Source organism: Phaenicophaeus curvirostris, chromosome 2 (genome assembly GCF_032191515.1).
Source record: "Phaenicophaeus curvirostris isolate KB17595 chromosome 2, BPBGC_Pcur_1.0, whole genome shotgun sequence".
In the NCBI taxonomy this organism is placed as follows: Eukaryota; Metazoa; Chordata; class Aves; order Cuculiformes; family Cuculidae; genus Phaenicophaeus; species Phaenicophaeus curvirostris.
The window spans coordinates 89,287,805-89,313,670 of NC_091393.1; the positions used below are offsets into that span (position 1 = coordinate 89,287,805).

Below are 25,866 nucleotides of genomic sequence, written 5' to 3' on the forward strand. Positions count from 1 at the left end.
CAAGGCAGTTTACTGCTTCCTCACAAGGGAAGGAGGAGAAGCAGATGCTGATCTTTTTTCTCTGGTGATCAATGATAGAACCTGAGGGAATGGCAGGAAGATGTGCCAGGGGAGATTTAGGTTGGATATTAGAGAAAGGTTCTTCACTCAGAGAGTGGTGAAGCATTGGAACAGGCTCCCCTGGTAAACAGTCATGGTGCCAAGCCTAACAATATTTGAATAGCATTTGGACAATGCTCTCAAACACATGGTGTAAATTTTGTGGTTGTCCTATGCAGGGACAGGAGTTGGAGTTGATGATCCTTGTGGGTCCCTTCCAACTCAGGTCTGTGAATTCCATTCTTTCAAACAGTGTGACTACCTTGACTTGGTTTTTTTTAGAGCAAACTGGTAATTAGACTGCTTTTTAATTGTAGGTTATTAAATAATATCCACTGCCTTTGGCCTGAGGTTGCTGGAAAAAGGAGTAGCTAATTTCTGCCCACCTTCCTCCTTAGAAACTTTTCTTTTTGAAGAAAAGTTTTTCTTTTTTCTCCTTTAATCCCTCTGCCTGTCACATTTCTTGAGAACTGCAGAAAAAATAGCTGTGGTCCTTAGATGCTATTCTAGGTCCTTCATGCCCCATATATTCTTCCACTTTTCTGCCTTTGAATGCATGTTTCTTTTCTGTCTCTTCTTCAGGTACCAGCCATAATTAATGCAAGTGTCAAGGTTGTATTGTGTAACTGTGATGAATCTTTCTAATTGTAGTGGGTAAACTGACAAAACATATATTGAGTATATACAACATTGGAGCTTGGGAGGGAGGGAAGCCAATCCTTTTCTTCTTCCTCTTGCTGTTGATCTCTTCTGGTCCAAACCAATACATTGTACAGGGAATGTTACACTTCTGCCTTAGACTATTCAAGGCCCAATTATCCTTGAACTCTTGTCTCACCCTGAGTCTAAAATAAGCTTTGTGGCCATGGGAAGGAGATTCTTATAAGCCGTAGGTCTTCTGTAGGAGAATGGAGAGAGTTAGCACTTTCTGGATGGAACCCAAAGTGGCCAGCTCCTGAGAAGAAACTCCAAATATCACATGTTTGGGGTACTGATTCTTTCAGATCTGCCTACAAACAGTGCTACCCATGTTGGCCAGCATGTTCTGATTTCTGATCCTGGTGTTATCACTGTATGAATACAAGAAGTGCCACATAACAGGCTGGACCTTTTGTTTTAAACAAATTTATTAGAAGTCCTGTTAAATCCACCGTCTTGTTTATGCTGATTATTTTTGCTAGTATTAACGTATGCAGGAAGTGAAGTTTGGCCAGCACATGCTATCAGAGTGCTGCATGCCAGCCTATGGGCCCCAGCAAAACATCAGCAGGAAAAGTGCACTTAGTTCTAGTTATTGGTGCTCCACAAAAATTAACGCAAGGAGGAGCAGAAAAGACTTGTAGATGGATTTTTTCAGAGGAAACTGGAAGAGCTCAGCTCACACACTCTGGCAAAATGAAGGCTGAGAAGACATCTGATTGCTGTGTGTAGATCAATCAAAAAGACTTTTTTGAGCTAATGGACCACGTTGGCACAAAACCAAAACCATTCCGTGAATAAATTTTGGCTGGAAATCACAAAAAGCATGAGAAGAGCCAGCTTCTAGAACAAACTTTCAATAAGAAGGATGGGGAAAAAAACCCTAGCATTGTAGAATTGAGGCTGGTCAGTTTATAAAAAAGTTTTATCAGACATGCTGCCTGCAAAAACAGGACATTGGTCTCCAAGGCTCAGCAGAGAGATGGTCAACCTTCCTGACCCCATAAGCCACATACTCCAGTCTTCAGAGAGCCACATAGACTTCAGAGAGCTGTGGGGAGAGTGAATAGCTCAGCAAGTCCCAGCTTTTTATTGTTCCCTTGTGGATTTGTTCTGGATGGCCTCTACATGCCAGACAAAGTCATTGGCTCATGTTCCCCAACAGCCTCCTGACCAATGCAGCCCACAGCTGCATGAACATTGTAACCTCAGCATGGGAATTCATTTGGTGTGCAGCCCAAAAAAACCCAAGACCTTAATCTCAAACCCTTTCAGTCACACAAACTAAGATGTAACATTTTTCCTGCCCACAACTCTGAGGTACCAGGCTGTTCCTTCTCCAAGCTAAGGAGAAGAAAAATCATCTGGAATAATATCTTTCAGGATATGGTTTTTTTTAAGAACTTTTTCTCTGATATCCTGCATTTCTAGTTACAGTAGCACTAAGACCACAGTGAAAAGTGAACATTTTTATGCTAAGTTACCATCATCATCAACACTGTACTGATGATTTGAGATTTAGGAGGCAATAATGGTGTTCTGGACTGCGTGTTCTACCAAAGCCAAAACTCTCACAGCAAGTAGGTGTCAAAGCCAAGGAAATGTGCCATTTATTAACAGAAGGAGAAGGTATTGCTGAGTCAAGAAGTAGCCTCAAGTTACTAATATAATTAAAATTTGTGATTAAATATTAAGATGAATGGAAAAACTTAAACTATGAGCTCTCAAAGTGCCAAGTAAATGATTTAAAGACAGATTTAAAAAGCAGTGGGAACACCGTTTTTCTGCTTTTCTTCTTCTTCACATTACTAACCCCTTTTCACCCTTTCTAACATAATCCCCACATTCTTCTCTGATATTTGCATAGGTTAGAAAGGTTATTTTCCCCTACAATATATTTCTGTTTATAATATACATCTGGAAATTGCAGAAGAAGCTGTGTTTGTTCCCACGTGAAATAGAAAAAATGTCATAGTGGATAGGAGTATAACCCTTTCTGGGGTAGTCACAGGGAACAAAATATGTGTTTGCAGATAGAGCTAGGAAAGTGAATCAAAAGAATGGACACAGCCTGACTGTGGATTGTTTGGTCATCTAAATGTTTTCTTTTCAGGATTTTTCCATCTCTGTTTTCTCTGCTGTTAAGAGTTATTCTTCTTACTTTGGGTAAATAAAAACCTTCTCTTGTTTCAGCTAAAGAGGGTCAGAGGCTAGCATGACTTATTTGCTGCTGAGAAGAATCTAAGAAGCGAGGCAAGAAGGAAGCGTGTGCACAGGCTGCATAGGTAGACAGAAGCTGGATCATCCCACAGTTGTGGATGCCCCTTCTCCATATACTGTGAGAATGAAAACTTAAAATTTTTTTGTTGCTGTTATTACGAACTAAGTGAAAGACCCTCACACATCCTGCAAGAGCAACTAGACTGTAGGTTAGATCCCCCACCTGGAACTGGAAGAGTCAAGACACAGTATTAATCTGCTTGATCCAGTAACCTTAACTAGCCTAGCAGTATCAAGTAGTTGCACTATCGTGTCAATGCGGACCTGGAATGTAGGTTCCTATGGGAAATTTCAGTTAGACCAGGGCTTTCATGTGAGCAAAGGTTTTTTTTGTGAAGCACTGACTTCTGTCATCAAAGACATTTTACTACACCTCAAAAAAATTTCTCACTATCTCCAATTCATGGTAGCAAAGAATAGAATCACAGTCTTGTCCCCTCTATGCCAGATGTGCATACCTGCTATCTAGTTCTGTCTTGCCACCAGCATGGATGAAAGAATTAGTCTTTCATGTGTGTTGTACACCCCTATTACTGTAAGCTAACTCTGTAATGATTCCAATAGATGACCATAGCTAGAATACATGGTATAATTACTTTCAAGCACAAAAGCTCTGCATGGTTAAGGCACTATGCAATGTTGAATAAACTCAGTAAGAGTTCCCACTCTATCATTTTTTCCCTACAGATTATGAGAAACAGAGCTCTGATGCACACTTTAACATCAGTTTAAAATGAAAAGTGCACAGTACCTAATGGGTCACTGTATAAATTTTGGAGGAGACAATGCAGAGGTTCCCCTACTTAGTTGGAGAATTTGAAAAGGATGGTTAGGAGTTAGTAAAGAAGACCGTAGGCTTCCCTGACATCCTTAACTCTGAGGACTGCCAACTTATGCCAGGAACAAACCTTTGCTTAAGAGCTGATGATTTTCTGTCTAGAGATCTGTCATACCGGTTATCTTACAACACACTCCAAAGTCATACAGCTGGAGGCATCCACAGTTCTCCCATCACTGTGCTGTTACAGTCCTTTCTCCCCATAGCTTTAAATATGCTTGAATTTTTTTTGCAAAGAAGCTGTTCTGTACTTATGTGTAAAAACATGATTTCTGCAGTGTTTGTTATAGTTTACTAGAAATTCCAAACACTTTTGCAAAGCTTCTGGATAAATGTATTTCCTGGGTATAGCTGCATGTTTCTTCCCTGTCATTACATCTCTGTTGAGAGACATTTTATATCCACCAGTTTTCAATTTGATCTTCTAAGCCATCCGACTCAATGGCTTTGGATTTGCATTAAGCATGTTTGCATTGTAAAGATGTTCTCTTCCTTGCACAAGTGTTCAGTTCTCTATGGAAGCAATAGCATTCGTAACTTTCAGAAAGCTTCTACACAGAATTTCATTCTTCATCTGTGCCCCTTCTTTTTACCACACAATAGCAATCTGGATGAGCTCTTCATGGTGGTGCTCCTTTTGCTGGATCCTTCTCTCAGTTGCATAGAAACCTGAAGTAAATTCTTGAATATAGTTATCTCAGCCTCCTTACAGTCTATATGAGGACAAGATTAATGGAGTGGAGCATATAAATGACCAAAAATGTGTATTTTGCAAGGTCAGTCACATGTTTTTTTCTCTCTCAGGATTTTACTTATGCTAAAACATTTTTTCCCTTATATTCATAAAGAATATGATGCAATTTTCATCAAAAGATGTAATATTTATATATATTGTATATTTTTCTTAAGAATATCAGAAGTATACCATTGCTAACGATTTCTAGTTCATTAAACTAATCTTTTCTTAGTCTTGGTAAAAAAGCACAAGTTATATATCAGCTTCTTTGGGATCATGTTGCATTTATGTAGCAAGAGAACCAAGACTGTTGCAGCAGTTTTAAGCACCTAAAGAAAAAACTCCCAGAACATTTGCTATCAGTTCACTTGCAGCACCCAGACAATGATGAAGAAAAGCTTTTTAGTTAAGTATCTGAAGTGAAACATTGGTTTCACTGAGTTTCGGTATTGATGTCAATGGAGTTTTAATCTTACTTTATATCTTACACTTTGGTAAAGGCAAGAATTCTTTCTCACCTTGAAGAGAACGAGTACTGTTATGTTCTATGTTGGTTCATTGACCTTTATTCCACTGGCTGAGATCTGGTCATTTCTCAGTAAATCATAGAACCACCATAAAGCCATTGCTGTCACTGTAGGTGGTAATTACCATAGTCTCAAAAAGGACTCAGCTACAAGCAGCACGTACAAGGGGAGCTGCAGCATCCAGCATCTCCTCTGTGTCTTGCCTCTCTGTTTGCTCATGGTGTGAAGAATGATGATCGTGGCCCAGAAGACAGATAGCAAAGTATAACATATGTTTTGAAATACTGAAAACATCAAGGGTGAGCTACATCAGCAGAGCTCTGCATTCAGGCCCTTATCTGCCATTTTCATGCAGCTGTCCTGTTCATCAGAAATTCATTCCAGAGGTCATCAAATGCAAACAGCAGTGACTCATACTTTACCTGGATTTTACTTTCAGTCTCCTACAGTTTGTTCTTTATGTGGGTTTTTCAAATTAAAGCAAAAGTATGATCATAGAATCATAGAACAGTTAGATTTGGAAAGGACTTTAAAGATCATCTTTAAAGATGTCCATGCCATGGGCAGGGACATCCCACTAGATCAAGCTGCCCAAGGCCCCATCCAACCTGGCCTTGAACACCTCCAGGGATGGGGCAGCCACAGCTTCCCTGGGCAACCTGTGCCAGTGCCTCACCACTCTCATGGTGAAGAAATTCTAAGTCTGCCCCTTTCCAGTTTATAGCCATTGCCCCTAGTCCTATCACTATAAGCCTTTTTAAACAGTCCCTCCCCAGCTTTCATGTAGCTTTCATGATGATCCCTATCACTTTTTGTCATGATATTTCTCCATGTACATCAGCAACATGGGCTGTACATATTTCCAGTCTCAGACCATAATATTTTTGCAACTGCCTTTTCTGTACTCTTCTTGACTGATAGCTTTCAAAATTCCTTAAAATAATTACAATAACATTTAAAAATAATTAATGTCTCATCTGACACATCACAACACTCAAAAAAAAGCCTTAAGAAAACTTTAGATACCTTTTCCTACATGAATTGGTAGTGGATATTGTTTCAGTATTTGATTTGGTTCTTTGCAATAGCCAAAGTTATACAGGAGGGAGCACAACTTAAAAAAAAATTATATGGTACAAGTTCATTGTGATTTGCAAAATGTTGTACTTAACTCCAATGTTTGATTTCTACCTGCCTGGAATTCTTTGGAAGTAAATGCTTATTCATGTGAGAGACCAGACTATGTACATCAGGCTCAGCCTGAAACATGTACACACTACAAATAGCCTCTGCTGGTCTGCCTCCTGTTTCTACAGGAGAATTAAAGAGCAGCAGTTCAGGCAGCACTGGCACTGGAATAGGCCAATATGGTCTGTTATTCCAATGTGTAACCAGGTGTTCAAGGTTCTGCTTTCTCCATACTAAGGGAACAGTACATCTTTTCTAATATACGTGTGGTTCAGCCAGTACAGCTATCAGCTCTCATGGCCTCATTGACTTAGGCTATGAGAAAGGTTCAAAAAGGGGGTAAAGATTCAGCTCACAGGATTATTTAGACTGCACACTCTAAGGCCATGCCTTTATAGATTGGGATGTGTTCTAAGCTCCTGTCTTCCATATGACAGAGGTCACCTTCACAACCTCTGGTACAGTTTCTGCATCCCTCCTGCCACTTCTGGTGTGGTGGTGACATCTCTGAAGCTATCCTCATCAACCAAGGAACTGGAGCAGCATGAGACTTCGAAGGGAGCCTGCATCAACCCCTTAACAATCCTTTGGAGGTAAAGTTACAAGTCAAAGAAAACAGAGCATGGTGTCAGCACTTTTGCATTCCGCTAACTTTCCTTTGTGTATATAAATGCACACAATACACTAAGTTGTTTTGTAAGCAAATATAAAGCAAATGGTAGGTGGGAAAATTTAAAGATCTGCTTAAGAGAATTGGGCAATATTAGCAAGATAAAGTCATTATGTAGGCATGTCTCCCACTGAGAAGATTTTGTTTTGTACATGTGCTTTTTGTGAAGATTTAGAAAAAATAAAAGAGGTATTAGATGCAGCAGGGAAAATCCAAACAAATGCCATTCCCTCAACCAAACAAGAACCCAGAACATATCTAAAGAAAAATCAATGGGAATTTTTACTTATCAGTGCTACACTACCAGGCTCTCTTAATGATAATGTTCTTTATTTTATATTATACTACAACCCAGAAATTGTTTATTTTTGCTCATATAATGTGGTTTCTATTTAAATTTAAGTTATGTGGTTTACCAGTTTGCAAGAGATTTGACCTTTCACTTGCTTTTCTGTGTTACCTACCAATGCATTTTTAGACCATGATATATTTCTGGTTTGGAACATGATGAGAATGAAAACAGAACAACAAAACAGCAGGCATTTCTCAGTGGCCTGAAGGATAATAAAACTGGAGATTCTATGATTACTGTGCAACTTGATGAGTTTTCAAATGAACAGTGCAGTAACCACCACTCCATCATTCAAGTGACCGTCAAGAAAGATTTTTTCTTGTATTGATAGACACTCAGTTTATAATATGATACAGTATATATTACTCCAGATCTTTGGGAGCAAGAGTGAGTTAAAATAATTTTTCCCCTAAATAATCTACACATAACATTTTTTAATATTACACAAACATAAAACATATGAAATGAAATGAAATTTTTTTCAGCTTTTTTGCAAGGCTTTGTCCATGTTAAGTGCAGAAATAAGCAACTTGGTTTGGCTTAGAACATAAGGTTGGCAGAGGTTTTTTCTATTTGTCAATAAATTCTGAACACATTTCTATGTCTGCATAGAACCCCACTGGTTTTGTATATGGAGACTTGTATAATTATCAGGTAGCAAGAAGAAGTGGGGTTATAAACTCCCTTAAGTTGCGGAAAGCAACTTAAGATGTATTTATTTCAAGAACTAAAAGACATGGTATTACTTTTGGAGGGCTGATCTATCCCTGTCCAATACATTGTTCTGGTACAACAACTTGTAAAATTAGTGAATCATTTTGTGGAAAAAATATTTTTGTTCTCTGGGCTTGTCTTTTGACCACATATCATCAGTTTAAAGCATTATGTTATAAACTTAATCCTGATCCCAAAGTAAATAAAATACTTTCTTAATTAGGGTTATGTATATTGAATCACTTGATTTCACCATCAACCTTTTAAATAAGTGACTGTTTCATCTTGTAAAGAGTCCAAGATTAGAATAAAAATACAATCAAGATCCAAGGAGCTAGTAGGATACCCTAATGGCTCTTAAATTGTTTTATATGCAGATTCAAAACTAAAAAGAAATGGTGGGTTTTTTTATTACATGTAGCCAACAACAGATGTTTCCCTTCTAACATCTTCAAGTCAGACTAAAATTGAAATAACTAATGAAGGAAGTACTGATCTCCCTGAAAATCCTCCTAAGTAAGACACTCCACCTGATGGTAGTAGCCTTTAATTTGACCCAAAAATCAAACTTGGAGATTTTGATGATTATCACTTTACTGCCATAGTTCCAGGAGTCACTATCCTTTTGACTGTTAATTCCAAACCCAAATATCCTGTAGTAATGAAAGCAACCTTTCAGTTTTTGTGATGGTTTATTTTGAACATATTTCAGACTTTTTTTTCATTCAGAAAAAAAAGTGATGTTTGTGGATCTATAAATGCCTTAAATCAGTTTTTAAAAATCAAAACAGTATCTTTAAAATATCCCCATTTTTACTCCAAACAGGCAGAGAACATGAACAAACATCACATGCAGGTACCTCTTCTGTTCAGTCCCTCCCATACTAGAGTTTTACCAGCCCGTGGCCTCACACTTCTACAAACCTCTACATAGTCAACACATTTCTAGAATGTAATTTCTTGCCTGCTGCAAGCAGACTTTCAAGGCAGACTTTTGTAGTTTTTGCTTGTTTGTGAATCTACTTGGTAAGATAGAATCAAAGATGTGGCTCTAAAGTTAAAACTAGAAAGTTGCCTAGAAGTGCTACTTTGTGGGAGAGTTGCACGCTAAAAGATGAATATTCATCCAGGAAAAGAATGAAGCTCTGCAGTTTTAGCTTCTATTTAAGAAAAATGTGGTACTCCATCTAGCTCTGTATTTATTATGCGCACTAGATCAGGGAGGAAATACCTTCCTTTTTCCTTAGGCATTATTTAAAGCATTTTAGATATTATGGAGCAAAGAAATAATGTACTACTTCTTTTTAAACAATCCTGATTCACCTTCTACTTTTAAAACTAGAACTTTACAAAATTAGATGTTTCAAGCCCACTAGTTGGCAATTTAATGTTTTTGCTGTTTCATGTGGATTAATGCCTAGCAAGTATTGGTTTTAATTTTATGTTTTTCTGAAATAAATGTAGTAGATAAAATGGCTTTCTGCTTAAAATTATGGACTGGCAAAGTAATTTTGCCTTTACAGCTAAGAACAGCATGGCTTTATAGATCTGAAAGTGCAGTTTCTTGCAGAATGTGTGTAAAGCACATTGTAGAGCGCAATTTTAAAAATCTTTTCTCAGTGTTTCATAATATAGAACATGAGTATTTTTTTTAAAAATTAAATAAAACAAAATTGATTACTTAGTTAAACATCCCTGCAATGAGATGTATTTATTTCAAGAACTAAAAGACATGGTATTACTTTTGGAGGGCTGATTTAACTGAACAAAAAAAAATTATTGCTCTGTAAATTATCAGCGTTTCAGCAAATGGATTAAAGTAAGAATCCAGAACTCAATTTGTCTCTTTTCTTTTCTGAGGAGGGCTTGCTTTAGTCTAAGCGCAGAAAGGACTTCAGTTCTTTGAAGCACACAGTGATGAAAAGCTGCAGAGTTCTACCGAGATCAATTGGATCTAGTTTGATAGAGGGGAAAGTTAAAAAGCACTACCACCAGGCACCCTCTTTCTGACAATAGGGCCTCTCTTGCCTGAATTCATACTTGGTTCTTCTCTGTCCTTCCCCGGTCCATGCAGGCTAAGCACTAAATGTCACAGCCTCATCACTGGTGGCTCTTGGCCACTCACCTTCCCTTGGTCCCACTGTCAGAACCCCTCACTTGGACATCATGTCCTTGCACAGTTGTAAAGCAGCGTTTTGTCTATCACAGTTTCAGTAATTTACAGAGAACATAGCATCTAGTTAATCCTCTAAGTGCTAGTCATACTATTTCAAGGAATGAGGAGTGGCCAAAGAAATCTCATCTCCACCTCTTTCCAAAACGCTTGGAACAGAAGCTGAACATGGAAGATAGGCTGGTGTTCTGCAACTGTTGCCACGGGTTTTGATTTAGGAGAGTTCTACTACAAGAAGGCTTCAGGAGGCCAAAATTGAAAAGTCATGGCTATTATTACTCAGTGTGTATTAAGGAAAATCACACTGGACTCTTTTTCCCAAACATTTAGGATTGCTTGTATTAACAGGGACCAGAACCTGCCCAGACTTCAAGGGTTTGATTAGTCAAAGTGTGCAGACAGAACAGTTAGGAAAGGAATTTTTAGATCTTAGCCTAAACTACTGGGGATGTTAAAGAGATGATAGAAGAAAAACACAGCAAACTTGTGCTAGATTGCCATGGAATCCTGGAATACAGTATATTACATTGCATTGTTAACATGCATTTTATCTTTACAGGAAACACTGCATACTCTTGGATGTACAAAAAATATTTGCAAGGTGAACACTTAGTTAAACAATGACTGACTGTCTGAGACAGCCTTCTGCTTTTTCTCCTTTGTTTTCAAACATAACACCTTATTCTAAGGCGTTTAGAAATACCTGAAATACTTTCTCTCTTTTTTTTTCTTAACAGACTTTCACCTCAGCTTCTCCAGCCTCCTCAGAGAAAGAAGTTGAGGTGTTGTTTGTGGCTGTTTATGATTTTTCCTTATTTCTGCTCTTAGGTCACCTTTCTCAGTTTAGATTATGACTTTTCCTGCAACACCTGTCTTGCAAATATTGAAACAGCATCGATATCTCTAGAGACATACAGATTAAATGTCTATTAGACACAACATTCAAAGAAAATCACATATGATCTTGCTGGCTCATGAGCATTATGTTTTGATTTTCATATGAAAATGGTTTTGTGCTGAAGCCCACGGCTAATATTTACCTCCACCTTCCTCTTACATGTGGTGCGTACCGCCTTTCTTTTGAGATATATACTAATGTACCCATCAGATTTAATGCCACAGATAGATGCAGAAAAGGATCCAACTGATCCAAGTTCCTATATGAAATTTCCATGCCACAAGGACAGAGTTGATACCTCCTTTCCTTTTCTTTTGAAAAGTACTTTTTGTTTTTAAATATCAAGGTGGTGCAATTTCAACCAATAGACAGCAAATAGCTGAAGTTATACTCACACATTTCAAAAAATGCAGACTGCTTAATATAGCATGATGGCTCTGTTCTGTAATGGCTTCATTACTAGGTTGAAAATTACTGACACTTTACATTTTTCTCTTCAGTATTCCATCATTTTAAATCATTATAAGTTACTCTATGTAGTAAATAATCTAAAAACATTTCCTGTCTGGCGCCTGAATAGTGAGCAACACCTTCCTTCCTAAGGGGTCCTGGAGCCTTACTTAAATTCTGGGTAGGTATTTACATTCCACCTGCTTGAGGTCTCCTCTAGATTTTGCAAATGTATTCTTTATTTGTCATGACTTTGTAGTGGTGCTGCAGGCTACAGAACAGTTGGACTTGGATGCTATAGTAGTCTTGGTACCTCAGGATAACTTACTTGTTTTCCTCGTTTTTTAAAATCATGGCATAAAAAAAGAGAGAAAATAACTTGACGATGGTGATGGTGCTGTTTGTTTTCAGTAATTAAAAATAAATGTTCATCAGCTTCTATAGATTCAAAGTTACTCATTCTTTAGCTGTAATGCTAATGGTTGAGAGGTTATCTAAAGCCTCTGACATTGCATCAGAAAGCACTGTTAAATTCAGAAAAAGGATGTAACCACTGATACCCTGAGAGAGCAGAGGAAAGAAAGTAAAACAATGAGGAATCACTGTAGACTGGGCTTTTAAATCAGTAGTTCCAGCCTGAAGATTCACATCCATGGTAAACACCTTAAAGCAGTAAAAGGAATCTAAGATAAAGGATTCAATTAATTAAAGGAAAAGTGGTTCTTCAATAAAAAGCATTAAGTATTTTAGAAGGCATTATTTCAGTATTTTTAAGTATTCAAAATAACGATAAATTCTAATTCATTTTCAGAAATGTTGAACAGTAGACAGTCATCCAAAGGAAACACATAACTCTGCAAACAATAGAACTGAATCAAAGGATAAGGTTCCATTACATGGCACTAAAGGTTACATCACAAAGGTGATAAATTTTTTATCCCCAATGCAATTACTCAAGATTATGTTTACCCTCATGCTCATAGTCCTTATATGAGGACTACAGACATCCAAGCAAAAGGAGAAAAATCCTGCCAACAAACAAAAATCACTCATATATCACACTGGAAGGAAACAGAGATTTTCTAAAGGTTTTTTTTCAGGGTGGTGGGGTAAGAAAATATTTTAAAAAAAGAGTAAAAAACACACAAAAGCAAAAAGAAATGTTCTAAACTCAGAGCGTTTTTTTCTGTGGTGGCTCACAAGACCCATCTCTAATTCAGAAACCTACAGTGCAAGTCCCTAGTCTGGCAGAGATTTGCATTTCCTTTTTCATGCAGTCTAAGAACTAGAGTATTAATTTGTTCTCTCAGATTTTGGCTAGAATTTTCCTCAGGCCCTGAGAAAACTTTCCAGTCAAAATTTACATATCTACTAATAATTTCCAAATAAATCCATAAGAGCCTCTAGCATCTGACTAGAGTAGGGACTACTCACAGAAATATGTTTAAGTGAAACCAGGTTTTAAATGTTTGTTTTGTGGGTGGTTTTGGGTTTTTAAAATAAAGATTCATTTATTCAAAATTTTCTTAATCACCAAGCTCCGAATTAATCATCACATTGTTATACATAAATAAATATGTACAATATTTAAGTGATATTTGCAATCAGATCAAAGTTAAAGACATCTTCAGCTTCCCAAATAAGCATTCTCATTAATAGCATACTGGATAACTGATGCAATTTGTCTAAATTATGTCATTCAGATAGAGGGAATCTTCAATACATACAAGTATTGTGTTTAAACAGACCTTACTACAAAAACGTAATTTCAAAAGAAAGGTCCTTAACTGAAATAAGGCATCTTCATTTAGAATAGACACATATGTCATCAAGGCATTTTTTTATTATTTAACTGCCAAACAATTAATCTAATGCTACATTCTAGTCCACTCTCTCAACTTATGGAAACTGATTAAAAACTGTGAAGTTTAAGTTAAGTATTTGGTTATAGTAGTGGTACTTACAGTAAAAATTATGTCTTGCTTGTGGGTTCCTCATTTGGTGATGTAATATTCAGAAGTCACCATGCTTTTGTTATAAGATAAAGCATTTCCTTTATGGGTCTCTTCAGGGAGTCTTCTGAACAAGTCATTTCGTCATTACAGATTCTCTTCCAAAGTACACATATATCCGCTTTCTCTATTTCCTGTCCAAAATACTCAATGTGCACATATAAAAGTAAACTAGTGAGTTACAAATTATGATACATGACATTTATATCATTTTTGATGGCTTCATAGTACTTTACAAAGGGCAGTTCATTGAGCACTTTAGGAACCTGAACAAAAATTACCCAGAGTCCCTTAAACTAATCAATCATTGTATTTCAAATGTCCAGGTCTTTAGAGACCATAGCTTCTTTACTACAGATGAATAGAAAAAATATAGCATTCCTAGTAATTATTCCTTTCTTAAGCATCATTCATGTGAAACATGCATATGCAGCATGCAATGTAATTGCTGCTGAAAGATTCCCAGTATGCTTTAAAGAGTCAGGTGTGCCTTAAAGTACACAATTTGCACCATTATTTAAAGGAGGAAGACTTGCATTACTCCAATTTCTTTTTTAATTTATGAGTTTGCAATATAGCAGTCACAAACAAGAATCTTTTCTCAACTATATCAATAATTATTGATAAGGACAAGGGAGAAGTGAATAACATAACCTTTATAGCGTGCAATTTTTTTTATGTATTTTTACTTTAATTTTAATTCTTCATGTCTTTTGTATCCACTCTTCCTCTCTATGGGCTGCAGCATTGTGATTATACAATTATAAAGTCTGAAAAAGGATTCTGATTTATTTAGTTCCCTACCTTCTGTTTCCCAGATTTACCAAGTTCAGGTGTCAGTGATTTGAGCCATGCTGTTTATATTTTTTCTGAATTCATTAAAAAAAGTTATTCCATGTCCTAGAAAATCATGTCACATTGGAATCTTACACAGAAACCTGGCCTGTTAGTTCTAATATCTGTGAAAATGCAGTCACAGTAGTCACTTAACAAAGTAAACAAATAATACTATTTTAAGTAATGTGGTGACATGGGAGATTTATAACCTTAATCTTAAATTTCTGATATATCAATTTAAATATTTGAAGATATGTAGAGGAGTTAAGAGAATAAATATAACTATCCCTCTTAACCATTCTGTAATCTGCTTTTAAATATCTCCTTCCTCAATCAAAGAAACATTATCTTCAATGAAGGAGAGTCTGTCTTGAACCTTTGGACTTTAACTTGTAGCCACGCTTGATTTCCAATCCACTACTTATAATTCCAGTTCTTTCATGGCGAATAGGTGAACTCCTCTAGACAGAAAAAAAAACAAACCCTGTTTTTGAAGGCTGTGTTACTGAGAACTCATTCCCATTCTTGTTGAAGTAAAAAGAAACTTTTAGGAATTTCACAGGTAATCTGGGCCCAGACTCTGGAAACAGACCCATATGTGATAGCATTAAAGTAATTATAGCGTTTGTGGCCAGTCATATGGTGTCATTTCTTAAGATTTTCAGAGAACCTCTTAATATGGAGATGTGCTGAATGCGAGTCCCTCTGACAGATTCTTCAATAGTATAATTTACCTAACTTTCACAACTTTACACTAGGAGCTGTAAAACTGCTAATATTTTTCTTAAAGCCCTGATGTCTAAAGTCAGGCAAGTATTTTAGAATGTCACATTTTTATTTGATTTCTTGGTCTTTCATTTGCAATGAGGAGCTGGAAATATGAGTTGTAGCTGACAAAGACCAAATAAAATAAGACTGTAGTAATATGTTTTTATTCACTTTAAAACTTTATGCTTACCAAAAGCCTAACCACAAAGCTGTTGAACAGCTATGATGAAAATGTAGATGTAAGTTAAAGAAAAATCTGCCTTGCAGCAAGACTTAACTATGCATTATTTGTTAATGAATTGCTAGTGTAAGGAGTTGTTTAAATTAGAGATTGTTTGCTCTTTTTATGCATTTTAAGTACAGGGTCCCAGCTATTCTTTAAGCAACTCCTTAACGTAACAATTCAAACAGATTATGTGGCTCTGCTCCCAATTAATAGGAAGTGATAGTTCTTTTGATCTAGCTTTCTGTGTCTCTGTGAAAAAAAAAACCAAACTACCAACAACCAAACCCTACTTGAATGCTGCCACCTAAGAACCAACAAAAATCAATCCCAAAGAAAACCAAGCCTCAGGAATTAGGAATAAAAATTAGTAAGAAGTTCTTAGAACTGTAGGAAGCAAAGACTATCAAAGCTAACCCAACACTGTGAGATGAAAGCATAAATTGTCGATAAAGATTCTTTGTGTAGCATGCATTTTGATTCTGTTTCTGATTGGATTGTTTGGCTTTTTTCTACTGGCAAACCCACTGTCCTGCTGTGCATCCTACAAAAACACTTTCAGATGATCAATTATCTTTATTTAGGCCATTTTTGATTATTTGGTTATTACACAATCACACAAATTGCTTGTTCTCATTTCCAATTTCTTTAAGTTTTGTAAGTTGTTTCTGTGAGCAATTGCCACAACTCTCTGTAAATCTGGTGTGTCTGCAGTTGGATACTGACAATAAGTAGAATGTATGAAATGAATTTGTTTAATGTGATGCAGTCTTCACTTCAAGTGCAAATCCAGCGTAGGGAAAGAGTCAGACTGTATGAATCAGAGACTAATTAACAGGTTTGCAAGCAATTCCTGGACAACTGGGAACTCTGAAGGGTGGTCCTTCTGAGAATTAGGGCAATCAAGTTATCTTTTCTTTGATAAAAGGGAGGAGGACTTCTTTGATAAAAGGGAGACAGGGGACAGGACAAGAGGGAATGGCCTCAAGCTCCGCCAGGGGAAGTTTAAGCTGAACATTAGGAAAAAAATTTTCACGGAAAGGGTCATTGGGCATTGGAACAGGCTGCCCAGGGAGGTGGTTGAGTCACCTTCCCTGGAGGTGTTTAAGGGACAGGTGGATGAGAGGCTGAGGGACATGGTTTAGTGTTTGATAGGAATGGTTGGACTCGATGATCTCATGGATTTTTTCCAACCTGTTGATTCTATGATTCTAAGCTCATTTGTAGATTATGCAGCTGTAACTCTGACATCATGTTTCTCACAGCCTTCAACCTGTAGTCATATGAATTTTCTAGGAACTGAAAAAAGCATTGCATCTAGTAGATCTTCAATTATAGCCATTTTGTCCTGTTTATTTCCTTCCTCTCTTTCCCCTGTCATCTTCTCTTCAACCTTGCCTGCAGAAAATATTTTTTTTCAGGACCTTTTTGGTCTCTGCTATAGAATACACTTACACTAGGTGGCCCATAAGTTCTTAGTGTCAGATAGGGCAATTTTAGATTAAAAAAGAATAGTAAGTTCCATAAGTTTATCTGCTTTATGAAATGGTTTCTGCATTTTTTTTTTTGCTTAATTCCATATTTTATGTATTTGGGGTTTTTTTCCTGAGTTGGTTGCAATTTGCAGTTGTGAACATATTTCCCAAAAAGCTTGAACAGTACCTTTCAACAGAGTTCAAGAATACTCTCAAACATTCAAAATGACTCTGCCTTTTTCTCCTTTTCCATCACATCACAAACTCCATTAATCAGTTTGAAGTTTCTCTTTTTGTGATTTTAGACCAAGAAGATACAGTCAGTTTTGAAGAATGTGATAAAAACGCATGTCATCTCTCAGTTACATGCAATACGTATGCATAATAATCTATGCTTTTGAGCGTAGTAGCAATATATGGCTAACCTTGGAACAGACCCCAGAGGCATTTTCCCTAGTGTGTCAGAGAATATTTCACTGTTTTATACCAGCTGAAAGAAGACAACACAAGAAAACAGTCAAAGATTCAAATGCTTTTTTGGTCTTCTACCATTATACATAAACCTGTTGACATTTTGCAGCAAATAAAACAAATTACTCAAATTGCCCTTCTCTGAAGAAAGTCATAGAAGACTTTCCTGTTTACAAAGTGCAACAAAGTTCAGATGCTTGTCTCACACCTAAGGCATGGAAAGCTACTAAAAAAGAGAAGCAGGAAACACTTGCTTGTCCCTTTTCACATTGCAAGACAATTAGCAACAGTCAGTTACTATAAATGCTAGGCTAAGGACATCCCTTTACTTCCTCATTTGGAGTAACTGGCTTCAATTCCCAGTATCAGAAAATGAGCCAGTTCCAAATATGGTCCAGGTTCAAAGCCAGTGCATGGGGACAAAGGTGCCTCAAGGGCAGGGATGGTTGCCCTTGCAGGCTTCAAGCTCAGCACCCACGAGCGCATGAAGTTGCTCACTCAAAGTTTCACCTCATGAGCATTCAATCCATTTCAGAGGGAAAAAAATATATCAATCCTCATATATCTTCCTAAACTCCCCACTTGCAGCAGAAGGCATGTCCTTTTTCTGCATCAACACAAAGTCAAGCAGATGAGTTTCAAGCATTGCTGGAGTTAATTTTAAATAAACTCTCTGTCTGTCCTGAAACAGCAGGAGGACTGCTCCCATGTTGCCTTAAAGTGAATCAGCATTGAGTAATCTGTTGTTTCCTACCTCGTACCTTCTAGCTGTCTGTTCTCATGCCATAGATAGTTCCTGAAAGTGGCTGTATAGATAGGTTGTAAACCTGCTAATCCATGAAATGCAGGGGCAAATTTAGCATTTCAGTGTGCAAACCCTAAATGAACTTTGGTAAATAAAGCAGTGGTGCACTCTTTGAATCTGCAAGTGTCTTTTCTTATTTAAAGACATCAACTACCTTAACCTGTGAAGCTGTAACTTGGCTAAAAATGTGATGGTTTACATTCTCATACAACATACGCCATTTATAGGGATAAGAAAAATGTGCACAATTGAAAGAGTGACATCATTATGTTATTAGCAAAATATTCAAATTATTTTTTCTTATTAAATCTTATCAGTTTAATTCCATTCCTTTTGAAATCTATGGCAAAACAGCACTTTGGAAAATTCCCATACACCTCTTCAGAGATAGAAATAAAAACTATCTTACTAAACAAAAATTCATCTCTTTCAAAGACATAAGAATCCTATCTAATCAATCCACTATATTCTTTACAGGTTCCATAATGCCTCTCTATTCAATCTCATGCCATTTTACTGAGGTAATATTGACTGTATTGTATTCCACTCATACAAATACTTGGGCAAAATAAGGTACATGCATGTATGATGCCATGAAAATATTATTAGACAACAGGAACATCATACTACACTGATACTCAACTGTAACTGCAGTGATAGTAAAAGGTGATGAATAAAAAACTGAAGAGAAAATCCTTTTCACTCAGTGTGACAAGAATTTACAGGGTCAAAATTAGTTAAGCGCATATGTGACTTTTTAATGTAAAAGAATTATGTACTTGTTATAAAAGTTTAAAAAAGGAATTAAATAATTTGCAGCAATTCTTAATAAAATATCTCTTAGCTAATATCTGAGATATGGACTCATACAAAAATTGTGAAAAAGCCACAGGACCAAGGATGAATATGAATAAATAGTACAAGAATGCAATAAAAGAGTCAGAAAGTCTATGAAGGAAGTTTTAAAAGCAATGATTGTGGGGAAAAGAAGTGACCAAGAAATGTTCTATTAATACTTTAAGTGAAAAACAAAGGAAAGTATAGGTGGATTGTACCTCATGAGGAAAGAGCAAACAGAAGGTTGAGGTCCAGTGTAATAAAGTAGACAACATAATTAATATAGTTTCAGTTTTAACATGGTCTCACCTTGCTGAGCTAGATTTCTCCCCAAGAATAAGGTGCCCTATATCTCCGTGAAAAATCTACATAACTGTGAGGTAACTATATTGGAAGTCATAAAGTTGGTGTTAAAATAACCTTTATGCTATAGCCATGAAAATGTCTCAGAAGGAAAAATGAACCACTACGGCTATTTTACAGGAAGTAGTGTGGCATACAGATATGTCTGGGTTTTAGGAAAAGGACAGGAGTATGGCAAGAATTTGTGCACATAAGAAAAGCACTCTCATCTTGAATGATATTGCATCCATCTGAGAAATGGCCTCTCAGCCAACATTTAGGGGAAGGAATAAGTGTTGGTGGAAACAGCTGCCAATTTGGAGGAGAGGATGGACCATTAAATAGGAGAAATTTGGGACACCAACAGTCCCATTTTGTCCTGTTTTGATCTGGTGCAACAGCTCTCATCTATTTACTGCATTCATTTATACTTGTAAGATCATCCTCCTCCAAAGAACACAGAAACAGTGTTTCCTTAAGCAGCTGGTCTCTTCACGCTTGCAAACTGCCAACTTGAGCACAACCAAAGATGGATTATAAAAGCTAGTTTCTGTTCCCCCTGGAGGAACAGAACCAGATGAATGCTGTTTGCGGCTAAATCTGCAGTAACTCGCTGTGCCCAACAGGTCTGTAGAGACAAGAATAATTTGAAGACCGTGAGAAAATGTCATTAGAAAGAGACAGCATAACTCAATATCCCTAGCATGAAAATGGAGTTATTTACTGTCACTTTTCAGAGAATTACTATAACTTTTTTCAATTATACAACAGCACACAAGTGTTAGAAAATATGAGTGATTTTGTATACTTGAGGCAGATGGATAGCTGTTGTGTCATAGAAAGAAGAACAGGGCTGCATTGTTAGAAAAGCAATATCCCATAAGTTAATATTTAAATATTTATATATCAAATAGGTGACACCAGACACGCAAACATCTTGCACTTGTTATTTGCATTAGATTAAGCTGGCTTGCTTAACGATGGGAATGTGACATTAGGAAATTATAATGAGTCTTTTTGATGACTCTGACTGTCATCCGGGTAGCATCTCTGGAGCAACACTGGCTTCACAAGTTGTTCACATCCCCACCACCCACTCAGTATTTATGCCGTAAGGCTCAAGTCTACATTGGTATCATAGAGAGATAAGAAATCTTAACCAAGACATAAACAACACATATATTAGTTGAACCAGCAGCTAGTCTAAGAGTTACATTTTAGTGTCACTGCTGCTGGGCAGTGCATTCTGGATGGTATGGATGCTGTGAACATCTCCAACTGCCTTCCATTGAGGGAAGGCAAAAGCTCCAAAGTCCTTTGGAAAGACTAACACTAGTGTCTTTCTCAGTAACAGCATTTAGAGAATCCAAACCTGCAAGTTCTCTGTTATTAAAATATAATTAGTATACATTACAGTTTTACCTCAGTCTTCCTAACAATTTCAAAACTATGAGTAACAAGATTATTTCTCTTCCCATGGAGCACATATGTCAGATTTAATGGTCTGAAAGATAGATAAGAACTGAGCTGCTAAATCCATACTAGCATTCAGTATCCATCAATAACAAAATGTTCTCCATTGCACTTAAACAGAGAGAATTAGAGATTTTCAGATCATAATCTAAAACATAATGTAATCTTTGCCCAGAAGGAAAAGGAGTAAAGAGAAATATTTCCATTCATTTTTGTACAAAGTATAGAGAATCATTCTAAACAGTGAATCTGCTTAAATATATACCCAAACTACATGAAAGTATAGGTACTTCAAATTCCCATGGCCTTACAGGCAACTCTACTCTGATAGATACTCTTTCAACAAATAAATTGTTGAGATCATGGATTTCCTTCTATGATAAGACCTTGAGATGCTGCTGATTGGTGTGCTTGAGGAAGGAAAGAGAGAATTTATTCTTCTCCAACTGACCAGGCGAGGGAAGAGTGATACCAAAAATAAATCTTGTTCCTGCTTCATCCTGTCATGCTTGTTACATAGTCAAGAAAAAATCTTATGAGGATATGGGGTTGTCCTCCTACTCCTGTGCCACATAAACATGCAGTTCAAAGCTAGCAGGCAAAGATGAATACAAGAGAATACTCCATCTCTACTACATGGACTGCAGCAACTTGGAAAAGTGAGCTGAAGGCAGGGCAGGAAAACTGTTGAAGCTTTCCTGACTTTTGTCTAACCCAGAGCCTTTATAATCTAGAGACAGTTGTGATTGTCCAATGGTGGGCTGGGGACAATGTTGAGATAGATAGAGAGAGAGATAGAGAGATAGAGAGATAGAAAGATAGATAGATGTATTACATTAGATAGATTCTTGCCACCACCTATGGTCAGGAGCAGTTAACCTGATTCCAGCCTTAGCCTCAATGACTAACTTTTGCAATAGAAATGAAAATTATTTCCCATGTTGCTGGAAAGATTTGCAGCAGCTCTATCACAACACAAGGTGCAAGAAAAAAACTGATCTTCAACTTTTTTTAGTCTATATCTTCCCCCTGATGTGGAAATTACATCTATCTGATCTTCCTTCTCACCAGCCTATCATCTTACTTCTTGTTTCTGCATTTCATCCACATGTTGCCACATTACCAAATCAAAAACCCAAATCATCACACATTTTCCTAAATCCACTTGAAGGCACTAAACACAACAATATGATAAAATGGCACCTATTACATTACATTAAAAATCCAAGCACCTAAAAGCATGAAAATGAATAATTAAGAACATCAATTTGCTACTCACATCACAGCCTAATTATGCCTATTTCATTGTAATGCCATTTACTGTCACACCTTGACTGTTTTTTAAAAGTATACTTTAATTTTCTTGATGTCAGTGGCTAAATGTGCTCACTGAAAAAGAGAGGGATCTAGATGGAAGGTACACAGAAACAGGGGAAAAAAAAAAAGGAAATGTTACTCAGCTTTTAGAAATAGGTTGTATTGAATATTGCTCCTTGGCTTTTACTGATGTCTAATGGGGAACGAAAGACATGAGGCACATTAACTTGTACCCATATAGCAATGTAGCAATGAAGGTCTAGCAGAATCAGAAAAAGTAAGCTCAAAATACAAAGGCCATTTGATCATTTAGTCCAGAGATAGCAGTTTTTAGGACGGCGGAGTGAAACATCTGTTGTCATTTTATTTGAGGTCATCCAAACCAGAAAATTTAATCTGATCTCTTTAATGTAAGGAAGCTGTACTTCAGCTAGACCTGCCTGAAATTTTTACATAAAAATATAAATGAGTTTGACTAAGCATTCATACAAATATTTACAATGCAAGAACATCAGTCATCTCTTTTTTTAAACTGACAAGAGACATGTCATAGAGCTGAACATGGAAAACACATTTCAAAACTGCGTTTGCAAGTCTGAATTCTACAATTTCACATGCAGGAATTGGGATATAATCTGAAACCATGCACTTTTCCAAGTCCATGCCAACTGGGCCATTCACATCACTCTAGTTAGAATGTCACCCATGTATCCATTTAACCCAGAGACTGAAACGTTGGGGCTGGATTTTGCACATTTGTCTTTGCATAGCCTATTTTATTTGTTTCTGTTAAGCAGAACTCCTTACAGAACTGAGAGCCTGCTCATGTTATTAGAACCATCATCCTGAAGGGAGACAAGCACAGCTGTGAAAAGATTCAGGTAGTATGTGGATAAATACATGAGGGAGCTGAAATCTGAAGATGGATTTCACAAGCTTAAATAGAATAGATCAAATTGAATTATTCATCCAGTTCCAAACCTTGATTAAATCCATAGCTGGTGGCTGAGGGCTCAAGCCAACATAGATTTACAACTGAATAAAATTTAGTACCAGCAATAGTTCCATCAGTAGTGTTTGCAGAGCAGACTGCAATTTCCTCTTCTCTCATTTTTGAGATACGCTCCGTTAATATCTCATTATCTAGGTTGTGGAAGGGAGGGAAGGAAGAAGACTTACATTTTTCTAACCTGCAGTTCAAAGAAATAGATATCTCTTTGCTTAACAAAAACAGACTTTTCTATAAAATTATATTTAATATTTTTTGTAATAACACAAGTATATAAATTCAGGCAATATTTAGAACTATGTTTTTAAGATAATCTTAACTAACAGTCGATGAATATGCATACTTTATTTACATTATTGAAGCTGTGATGAGAGCAGGTAGAAGTTACTTTCTGTCTTTAAGGTAGCCACATCTCAATACTGGCTATTTGCAGCTGTGAAGTATTAGATCATAGCTATTGCAGGAACCAAGATATCTTGACTTCATCAGTCAATACTCTAATGTGATTCAGAGTCATGTGTCCCTATCTCATCTAAATCCCACAGAAATATAAATGTTGTACAAGTAGACCTGATAAAATCAAGCTGCTTTCATGGTCTATTTCTAATGCTCAAGGCAGACTTCTACTGGTGCATCAAGCATAAATTCAGTCATATCAAATGGTTCTTGAAAGATACAGCTTGTTGTTTATGTTCTGCCTATCAAGAGTTTCACTAAGAGAGGCCATGTACTGATGAAATGTCAGGGCTTTGCAGGCTCACTTTTATGCTGATGACTATTTCTTCTGAAGTCCATCAAACTGGAGGAGTAAGATGCAGCAGAATGCCCTGCAAAGCACCAAGATTCCTGTACCAGCAGAGCACATGCATATATGTAATTCATACTGAAATGACATTTGGCATGCCACACGCTTTCCTGTGTTGTTTTCAGGACACAAAATAAACCAAAGGGAGGCATATTTGGTTTGTGCTTTTCAACACAGAAAATAGAAAATGTCAGACTTGACTTATGCATAAAGCTTTACAATGGATAAGTTTTTCTAGGGTGGTTCTCCTATTTGTATTTGGGGTTCTGTTGGCAGAATTATATTTACTAGAATGGAATCACTGTTGATTTACTCAAGTGTGAGAACAATTCCTGATTCCTATGTCCACTTCAAATCAGCACCGTTGTGATACTCCCAATTCCTTCTACTCTTTATGATTTTCAAAAAATATCCTGGTCTTCAAAAAACTGGTCTTCTTTAAGCTGTTTTACCTTGGTCGAGGTCCAAGCTTCAGATGATTTTTGTTGCTAATATTAACTCATTTAAAAATAAGTCTTTGTACATTTTTTCAGCTCATAACCTTTCTTAATATAATTGCTATAATTGTACTTTAGCAAGAGCACTTGAATGCTTGAGAAAAATACCTTATTTAATCTATGATAAAGTAGCGAGTGAGCAATTATATGCTGGAAGGGGAAAAAATCACCAGCAACCGCACATTACAAAGGTTGCAAAGTGCCTTGATGAGCTGACTGTGGCTCTCTGATTGATGAACAGCAGTAGATATGCATAAAAGAGTATGGGTGCCTCAAGCACGTCTCTGCCTTCAGTCAAAGTCAGAGAAAAGGGAAAACAAATTGTTTTACTGAAACCCACTCTCTTGCCTGGACTGATAAGCCTGAAAAATAAACAGTATACATTAAACAAAAGTAAGAGAATATATGTCGTCATATATATACTATGTTTCAGTATATTCATCCAACTTAATCCTTTCTCTGGAGCTATTTAATGCAGGGCAAATGTGGCTCACTATTGACTTGTTTTCTGATCTGAATCAAACCAGTGATGATAGCTGTGTGAAAATCTAGGACTGAGATACAGAAGTGAGAAAAGAGATTACTCCAAGTCGCAGAAAACATGTAGTCCCCATGTCAGAAGATACCTACAATGGCATATACTCCTTCTGCAACTATACAGTCTTTGCAGAGGCAAGTAGTCCATCTATTTCCTAGACTCCATGGAACAACCAAATGTCAATCCCACACAACTTAAGCCATTAAAAATGTGGGAAAAAAAAGTAATCATATGAATTCGTCAGGAAAGGAGAGCTGTGAGAATCTGCAGATCACAAAAATGACAGTAAAACTCCTCTCTTTTTGCAATATCTGTATACATCAGTGACCATACTTCAAAACACTCCCTAAGATTATTCCCTAGAAGCAGCATTAGCATCTGCAGCTTACCCCAGTCTTTGCAGATGGTGGTTTTTACGGGCTACTTGGCAAATACAAATGCAAACTTTCCCTATTATGAGACGGAGATATGAAAAATTAAAGCACAGAAGAACAAGTTCTTAAGGTTTCAGGAAATAAAATGTTATAGAATTTTGGAGGGGGGCAGGAGGGCTTCTGTTTGTTTGGTTTGGGAATGAGTGAAATCAAATGATGAGGAATTGATGTTTGTACTCTCTTGTGTTAAACTTTCAGTGTACCCACTGATTTCTTACCTGCATGCTGATAGGTTTCTTAGAAAACCCATGCCACTGTTATTCATCTGCACTGGGCTACATTTTACCCACTGCTATAGCAACAAGCTCCCCAGTTCTCTCTCCTCCAATAATTCCTAGAAGGAACTGAAATTTTCAGCAACACATAGATCTTTTCTGTAGTTACAACTTATGGTTCATG

At 36.8% G+C, this 25,866-nt stretch overlaps 1 protein-coding gene across 2 annotated transcripts in view; it reads right to left on the reverse strand.

The window, feature by feature from the left end:
• KCNK2 (potassium two pore domain channel subfamily K member 2) overlaps nucleotides 1–25,866 on the reverse strand; it is a 132,554-nt gene that overhangs the window by 95,646 nt on the left and 11,042 nt on the right. For both annotated transcript variants that reach the window (XM_069852808.1, XM_069852807.1), the window contains exon 2: nucleotides 13,589–13,782. In XM_069852808.1, coding sequence (XP_069708909.1) covers nucleotides 13,589–13,622 — 34 coding nt within the window. In that variant the 5' untranslated portion in view covers nucleotides 13,623–13,782. The remainder of the gene's footprint in view (nucleotides 1–13,588; nucleotides 13,783–25,866) is intronic.